Below are 9,278 nucleotides of genomic sequence, written 5' to 3' on the forward strand. Positions count from 1 at the left end.
GATACCAAAATGTTAGTTCTAATTAATATAAAATTTTAAAATTAGTATATTATCGAAATCTTACACCCATCTACCACCTTAAGCAACCCCTCCCTCCACCACCAACGCATAGTGGCAGCAGTGTGTACAATCTACAAAATGCACTGTAGCAAATCTTCAAGGCTCCTTAGACAGCACCTTCCAAACCCACGACTTCTACCATCTAGAAGGACCAGGGCAGCAGACACATGGGAACACCACCACCTGGAAGTTCCCCTCCAAGCCACAAACCATCCTGACTTGGAAATATATCACCAAAATCCTGCAGCTTCCTTCCTAACAGCACTGTGGGTGTACCTACACCACATGGACTGCAGCGGTTCAAGAAGGCAGCTCACCACCACCTTCTCAGGGGTAATTAGGGATGGGCAATAAATGCTGGCCCAGCCAGCGACACCCACATCCCATGAATGTACAAAAAAAAAATTGGTTTTTGGCACATGGAGGCGCAGGTTCTTGTATTGTTGGGAAAACATCCTTCAAGATAAGAAGTAAAGAAAGGTCCTGCCTTTTTGTAGCGCCTTTCACAACTTGAAGACAACCTAAAGTGCTATTCTTCCAATGAAGTGGAGGGTAACTGCTCTAGTGTAGGAAATGCAGCAATTTGTGCACAGCAAGCTCCCACAAGCGGCGATGTGATAATGGTCAGTCTATTTTCAGTAATATTGGTTGAAATATTGGCCAGGGCACTGGGCTGAGCTCCCCTGATCTGTACTGAGTGATGCCATGAAATCTTTTATACCCAGCTGCACGGAAGTCTGACTGCAGTTGCCTATTTGGGTTTCAGGATGTCGTTTGACGATTTCTGCACAAATTTCACAGACCTTGTTGTCTGCCGCATCATCAACACCTCCTTCTTCAGCTTCCACAAAACCTGGGAGGAGGCCATGATCAAGGGCGCGTGGACCAGACACGAGGACCCGCTGCAGAACCGTGCTGGAGGATGCGTCAACAACCGAGAAACCTTTCTGCAGAATCCACAAGTAAGGGACAGCGTCCTGCCAAACCCTTCAAACTTTGATGTTTCTTTTGAGGTGCGGGATGCTGTGAGGATTGGAAACGGTAGGAGGGGAGGTTGGGGTGGTGGGGGGTAAATTGGGGAGCAATGCTTTGTTGGCAACAAGCTTGGGTTCATGTGAGGAAAAGAGAAGATTGTCTCTCGCTCTGCCTCAATGTGGGAGACTGACCTCATGAGAAACCAATGCAATCTATTGACTTGTCTCTCACTGTCTCGAAGGGTCCACAGGTGACTGGAAGACATTAGCTCACCTTGAATGTTTTACCCAGCGATTTTATATTTGGAAAATCTGGGTGTAGTGGTAATATCACTGAACTCCTAATCTGAAGGCCTAGGCTAATGCTCTAGAGGCACAGGTTCAAATCCACCCCCATGATAGCTAACGGAATTCAAATTCAATAAATCAATCGAAAAAAAACCCTGGAATTGAAAACTAGCCTCAGTAATAATTTCCATGAAACCATCATTGATTGTCGTAAAAACCCATCTAGTTCACTCATGTCCCTTTAGGGAAGGAAATCTGCCATCCTTACCCAGTCTGGCCTACATGTGACTCCCAGCCCATGACAAGACGGTTGACTCTTAACTGCTCTCAAATGGCAATTAGGGATGGGCAACAAATGTTGGCCAGAGATGACCACACCCCATGAAATAAATAAAAATTTTAATGCAATGCCCTCTTCATTGACAATAGTGGTGGCATTTCACTTAGTAGTGGAGAAGTATTTAACTAGGTCTGCGATTTTGGTGTCCTATTTTTACTCTACTCCCCACTCCTTCCCATCTGTTCTTGTCCTTCAGTCAGTAATTTTCGACTCTGGTCCGGGAGTCACACGTTACCCAAAAACAGGTTGAGTGCGTATGTGATTTTAAAGCAGTTTATTAAGAAGCAACAGTGGACCAGGTAAGTTAAATAGACAAAAAAAAAATATTCCACCTGTGACGGGTAAGAACCATTTACAGAGGATGAACAGATGGATGACATAGAGTGAGCGTTGATCTTGGTAGCTGGTGGTGGCAATCCCTTCTGTTCTCAGCCTTCCTGAGCTGACCAAAGTATTAGGGAGCTCTCCCCTGGCCTGCCTCCATCTGAAGAAGGCTGAACACTTCCCTCCCGAGCACCTGGTCGCATGCCTTATTTTTAGAGGCTGGTGTCCATTGTCGATCCCATTTATCCAATCACTGAGGGACAGATACCCAAGGTTCCCGGCCCATTACCCTGCTTCAAGATCATCTTTCTGCTCATCTCATGGTGGGTGGTAACTGGATCCCAAACCAGATGGTGAAATATGAGGCTGGACCCAAAACCTTTTCTTGATAATTGGTTTATTTGCAGAAAGCATCATTACAAATGTCCGCCTCCTGCCTACTAATGCCCAGCGTCCTAGAAGTATCTCTTTTATACTCTTCTGAAAAACCAAATAAACAAATAAAATAAACTAATAATCAACCCCTTGGGAAGGAGCAAGTCTCTCTTTATATGTGTTCAAGGTACTTAACCAATCCAAGTCTTTAACCTTGATAATATCATTAAGATATCATTAACACTAGGTGCCACTTGTTAACTCCTGCCAGACACTTGTTTTAAAAGAGGGTATGAGGATCCATCTTATCATCTCTGGAATGCCTATAAGGAGGCCTGTGGACACCAGAACAAGTGTCACTTTGGTATGGCCTTCTGGAGAGCATCGTTATCCTTGGCTGTTATCTCTGTTTGCCTCTGTCCCTGGCTACAAATAAACTGCTTTTGAAGGAAGAGAGAGACCTATTTCTATAATATTCAATAAATGACTAAAGATTTTATAAGGTTATCATACAGTGATTTTTTACAACTCTGGAAGATGTTGGCCTCTGAGGCATTGTCTCACTAGAATGGACAGCCCTCTGCTACTCGCCTGAGTGATTTTTCTGCGTTTGTGAGTCTAAGTACTGAGGGACGACAGATGATTTGACTGTTGGGTTATAACAACCAAGCCTGATCCAGGTGTCAATAACAACTTGCATTTATATAGCACCTTTTTTAATGTAGCAAACCATCCCAAGACACTTTGTAGGAATGTTATTGTTATAGAGTTGATTTTCCAGGCAACTTTTCTTGGTGGGCACATTGAACTTTATTTACAAGGCAGCAGCAGCAACTACACGTGTGCATCAAACTCCATAGCTAAAGAAGAACTCTCTCTCTTAGAGGTTCCCCGCGCTGCTAACTCATTGGTTTACACAGATCAAATGATCTTACAACACAGGATTATTCTTAAAGCTACAGCCCTATGTTTATCAATACTGTAATTACTACAGTCATCAAACGACATGTGACATTGAGCCATGCAAGGAGATGGAGGGAGAGGTGGCCAAAATCTTGGTCAGCGAAGCAGGTTTTAAGGAGTGCCTTATAGAAGAATGGAGGGGGGGTAGAGAGATGGAGAGGGAATTCCAGAGCTTAGGGCCCAGGTAGCTGAAGGCACGGTCGTCAGTGAGGAATATTAGGGATGTGCAGGAGGCCTGAATTGGAGGAGTGGGGAGATCTTGTTTAGGAAGGTGAGATAGATAGGCATGAAGAAGCTTCTGGTCCATTAAATTTCATTATTCCCGATTCTGCACCCAAGTGAAAGGTGTATAAAAGTGATCGGACTCAAAGGCCGTTTCTTACACTGTCCCAAGAGACTCCTGCTGCAGCGATTCGTAATACCCATGCTGGTTATTTCACTGCCGGTCTAATAGGTTTAAATTCAGCTTCTAAAAAATTGGACATAAAAGAGCTGGTATCAGTAACTGTGACCATAAAGCAGTTGGATTGTCACTAAAAATCCACTTAGATTTCTTTACCTAAAGGACATTAATGAACTTTCATCCTAACCTGGTCTGGCCTATGGATGACTCCAGACCCACAGCAATGGGGTTGACTCTTAACTTCCCTCTGAAATGGCCTAGCAAGGCTCTCAGCTGCAGTAAACTGTTGCAAGCTTGGTTCACTGTACTGTCTGTGACAGTTCAAGAAGGCGGCTCTACCATCAGCTTCTCAATGGCACCTGGGGATGCACAATAAATACCAGCCTTGCCAGCGGTGCCCACAACCCATGAATGAATATGAATATGTAACGATTTCTTGCCTGGTCTCCATCTCCGAATGTTCTTTTTTTAATTCACTCATGGGATGGTGGGCATCACTGGCTAGGGCAGCATTTATTGCCCATCCCTAATTGTCCTTGTTTAGAGGACTTAAAAAGAGTCAACCACATTGCTGGTGGGGCTGGAGTCACATATAGGCTCAACCAGGTAAGGATGGCAGAACCGGATGGGTTTTTAATGACAATCAGCAATTGTTTCCTGGTAATCATCCAGATTTTTAATTGAATTCAAACCTCGCCATCTGCTGTGGTGGGATTTGAACCCCAGGTCCTCAGAGTATTATGTTGGATTACTAGTCCAGTGACAATACTTCTCCCCCTCCCCCCTCCCCGCTTTCCCCCCTCCACCCCCCACCCACCCAGTGTGGAGCATTGGTTACCATTCACTTTGTGTTTTAAAGTTGTGTTCTGTTTGGTTTAATTCCACAGTACATATATGATGTCAAAAAGGAAATGGATGAAGTGTTGATTTGCCTGCAACAGAAAGATATCCGCTACAGTCGAAAACAGGGCAGGGGTGAGAAGCTCTCCATGGGTTTTGAGGTGTACAGGGTAAGACCATTTGAACAATCTCTCTCAGTGGTGAGGAAAACGCCGGGCTGAAATGTTTCCTGTGAATTTTTAAACGCCGTGTTAAGATGCTGTGCGGCATCATTCCTAATACTGACCCTGATGCCCAGTAAAATGCCAGCTGGGCACAGTGGAGAGGCAGCGATACCAGTCACATGGTACAATTGTGGTTACGCTATCTATAGATGTTATTGCGCATTGTGATATAATATATTTTTGATCCAGGCAGAAAGGGTATTTGATGAGCAGATCTCTCTTGACAAAACCTGCTCTTGAAGAATGTTGACGAGAGTAAAGAGTGTCGTGGAGAATGAGAATCACCCCTTGTCTCAGTATTACTTACAGAAAAAATTACTGTTGGATGCATTCAGGGGAAAAAGTGAAAACCCCTCAAATGCAGGGCAAATCAGTTCTTGAACTCGTATTTTGTGCCCTCCTCCAGAAGAACTTTTAACAGGAGTTTGATGTATGGACGAGGATATGCGCTCAGGGCAGGACTCACTGACTGGTCTTAATACATTAGAATAGCTTTTAATACATACTTAATTAAAGTTAGATCTTTCTGATGGGGTAATTTTCTTTCTTGTACTGTTAATGTTCATTTACATATATTATTCTAATCAATGAACCATGTACCCCAAACAATTTTCCATATGAATAAAAATAAAGTGAATATCTTACTAGAATATCACATAATTGGATTAGTCATCCAGAGGCCTGGACTCATGATCTCGTGACATGAGTTCAAATCCCACCATGATAGCTGGGGCAATTTAAGTTTGGTTAATTAAAATAAATATGGGGAAAAAAAAGCTATAGTCAGCGATGATGACCATGAAACTGCTGTTTTTCGTAAAAAACCCATCTGGTTCACTAATGTCCTTTTAGGGAAGGAAATCTCCTGTCCTTGCGTGGTCTGGCCTACATGTGACTCCAGACATGTTTTCACGTGTGACCCTTACAGCCAACAAACAGACCAAGCCTTCGCCTGGGTTCAATTTGATTTGTCTGTTGTGTTGCTAATTCAGCCAATTTCCCCACTGACCCCTGTTCACCTGAATACTGCACTCTCCCATGAGCGCAAACAGCATTCCCCCCATCTAATCACACGCCTTCCACCTCATAATTGGGCAGTCGATTGGGAGCAGATTGCCCAATATTGACACCAGCCAAATTGTGTGTGGACACTTTGGAGAGGATTTCCAAATGGTTTGTCTGTGCCACCTAACCTTGCTCAGATTGGTAGTGTTGTCCACATTCTTGAGCCCAGTGTGGCATCGTCATCGCCATCTCAAATAGAAAAGGGTTTTCCATTATGCAGCAGCTTTCATGATCCTGGCGATTCCTTAAGTACTTGGCAACCGATTTTGGTGTGGTTGTTGTAATTTAGGAAACGCGGCATCCAATTTGTGCACAGCAAGCTCCCACAAACAGCCATCTGGTTTAGTGGTGTTGGTTGAAGGATAAATATTGGCGCAGGACACTGCGGGGAGTAAATCCCCTGGCTCTTCAAAATAGAGACCTACGATCTTTTACCTGAGAGGACAAAAGGGGCCTTGGTTTAACATCTTTTCTGAAAGACAGCACCTCCAAGAGAGCAGCACTCCCTCAGTACTGCACTGGGTGCAACAGCCTAGATTTTGCACTCAAGTTCCTGGAGTGGATCTCCAGTTCCCAACCTCCTGACTGAGAGGCTGAGAGTTGTACCCACTGAGCCATGGCTGATACTCTCCTGATCGCTATGAGCTATCGGTGCCTTTATTCTCTCCGCTCCACTGACTTTGAAGTGAATTGGCTTTGACAGGTTGAGCTGAACCGTAACTACAGGATGCACACCGTTCAGCAGAAGGTGGCCAGCTCCGTCTACATCAACTCCAAGACCATCTTCCTGCGGGAACTGCTCCCTCAGGGTCGCTACGTCATCATCCCAACCACCTTCGAGCCAGGCATACCGGGCGAGTTCTTACTGAGGGTCTTCACCGATGTGCCATCCAACTTCAGGTAAGACCCCCCGAGTGTAAGTGAGATCCTGCGAAAAGCAGACCTTGAGACGATGGAAGAGGTGGGATTGGAATGCTGCTCTTCTGGAAAGCACGCGAATCCGTCCTCTCCTCTGGCTTCGTGTGCGTACCTGCATGTTCCACACTGCCGAACCCTCTCTCACATTCCTGCTGCTCTGCGTTCATACTCAAAGGATTTCGCTGCCTCTCGCCTGCATTCTGCAATGTTCTACACTCCTCCGCTGTGTTACCGCTCTCCCCTCTTTTTGATCTTTGTCTTTGCTCACTGGACTTATTGAAGTACTGGAGAAAGGGCAGAACAGACTCACGAGGATTTTGTCAGAATTGAGGAGATGGAACAATTCAGCAGCCTGAGGCCCTGACCTCCGGATAAGAGAAGAACAAGAGGGAACCTGATGGAGGTCTTTAAAATGATGACAGGGTTGGCTAGGGTTTTGGTGAGACCACATCTGGAATAGTGTGTGCAGTTTTAGTCTCCATACTTGAGGAAGGATATACTCACATTGGTGGTAATACAACAAAGATTCATTAAGTTGGTCCCTGGGATGAGGGGATTGTCCTATGGTGAGAGGCTGAGTAAATTGGGCCTATATTCTCTGGAGTTTAGAAGAATGAGAGGCGATCTCATTGAAACATAAGACTCTGAAGGGGCTAGATAGGGTAGACACCAAGAGAATGTTTTCATTGGTCAAAGAATCTAAAACACGGGAGCACAATCTCAGGATAAGGGGCTGATCGTTTAAGACTGAGATGAGGAGAAATTTCTTCACTCAAAGGGTTGTGATTCGTTGGAACTTTCTACGCCAGAGGGTTGTGGACGTTCCATCGTTGAATATATTTAAGTCTGCGATATACAGATTTTTGGTCTTTCAGGGAATTAAGGGATATGGGGAGTGGGCGGGAAAATGGAGTTGAAGCCCCAAGATCAGCCATGACCGTACTGAATGGTGGAGCAGGCTCAGGGGGCCATATGGTCTATTCCTGCTCCTATTGTGACCTTGATCTCGGTGGGTGAGGAGAATTTGTTTCCATTTCTGAATGAGTCCAGAACAAGGGGGCATAATTTTAAAAAATCATCACCGACAGATGAAACAAAGCATGAAAAAGGAGTTTTTGTTTTACAAAAGAGTGTGAAGAGAATGTGGAATTTGCACTGGCATGGAGTGCTTGAAGCAGCATTGATGTATTGAATAGGCTTGATGCCTATTTGAAGGAAAAGACAGTAGAGAAAGTGACTAGTGTGGAGGAGGCTAGCATGAAGACCATTGATGGGCCGAATGGCTTGTTTCAGTGTTGTAAATTCTATGTAATCTTTCTTGCACCGCTGCACATTGTTTGCTTATTTTTGCTGCTGCGATCATTAGCTTAATACGCATGAAGTGACAGGGTGGAGATGGTGGCACTGGAAATGCTGGTGACATTGGCGGCATGGGTGGTGGTGACATTGGTGAATGTGGTGGTGCCGTGGTGGTGGTGGTGGTGGTGATGCCATGGTGATGGTGACAGGGTGGTATTGTCTCCAACAAGTGATCACGGCCATTCAGGGTAAGAATCTGCTCATTGCCTTCTCCACTGTCCTGTCCCCTGAGCCCCGAACATGGCTCTTAGCCTTTCCTTAGGCAACTTAACAAAGTGGCCTTTCTTCCTTGAGTCCAAAAGACACAAGTTGCCTTTTGGTGTTAGGGAGGAGAAGCTGTCACAGTCAAACACAAGCCAGTTCTTGCCTGACGCCTACCTGTGCTCTCTGTCCGGTGGTAGCTGTCATGGTACAGTGATTTGGGAAAAACAGGAATACTGATTTCCCTCAATCCTCTCAGGAGGTAGGGGTGGTGGGGGTGGGGGGAACGGGAGCCTGGGGGAACCTTGGAAGACCCTCCACTGTGCTCTTCCCTCACCCCTCCCCCGGCTATGATGGCTGAGCCCCGGAGAAGTGAACTGTTACTCTCCAGCTTTCTTAAATCCCGGGAAACCTACCCAGAAAATGTCCGGTGTATTTCTTCCACTAATTCGTCATTTGCTTGATTTTTTCTTTTTCCCATGGTCTCTGGATTGCTCCACAGGTAGTCAGTATGGACTTAATGGGTTGAATGGTCTCCTCTGTGCCACCATGGCACTCTGATTCTATGACAGCAGAGTGCATAGGCTGGAGCTTCCTAACTCATCTCCATTATGATTCACTTGTCTTGCTTATTGATCTCACTGAGATCTGGGAATCTCTCCGTGTGTTTACTTTTCTCTCTCTATTTTTCATTGCTACTCTTTTCTCTCTCTCTCGCACTCTCTCGTTCCACGTCTCGTGCTGTCTCTTTGTCCATGTCTTGCGCTGTCTGTCCCTTGTACTATGTCTCATGCTCTTGCTCTCTCTCACTCCATGTCTTGCGCGCTCTCTCTCCTCTTGTCTCTTCCTATGTCTCGCTCTCTCTCTCTCTCCCTCCCCCTTTGTGTGTCTCTCTTGCTTCATGCCCCTTTCTCTCTTTCTCCCTCTACATCCCTCTTTTACTC

General features: G+C 45.4%; 1 protein-coding gene across 1 annotated transcript in view; it reads left to right on the forward strand.

The window, feature by feature from the left end:
* capn5a (calpain 5a) overlaps positions 1-9,278 on the forward strand; it is a 109,443-nt gene that overhangs the window by 93,487 nt on the left and 6,678 nt on the right. The window contains exons 8-10 of the mRNA XM_078545042.1: positions 827-1,022; positions 4,615-4,737; positions 6,560-6,756. Coding sequence (XP_078401168.1) covers positions 827-1,022; positions 4,615-4,737; positions 6,560-6,756 — 516 coding nt within the window. The remainder of the gene's footprint in view (positions 1-826; positions 1,023-4,614; positions 4,738-6,559; positions 6,757-9,278) is intronic.

This window comes from Cetorhinus maximus, chromosome 7 (assembly GCF_964194155.1).
Source record: "Cetorhinus maximus chromosome 7, sCetMax3.hap1.1, whole genome shotgun sequence".
NCBI lineage: Eukaryota > Metazoa > Chordata > Chondrichthyes > Lamniformes > Cetorhinidae > Cetorhinus > Cetorhinus maximus.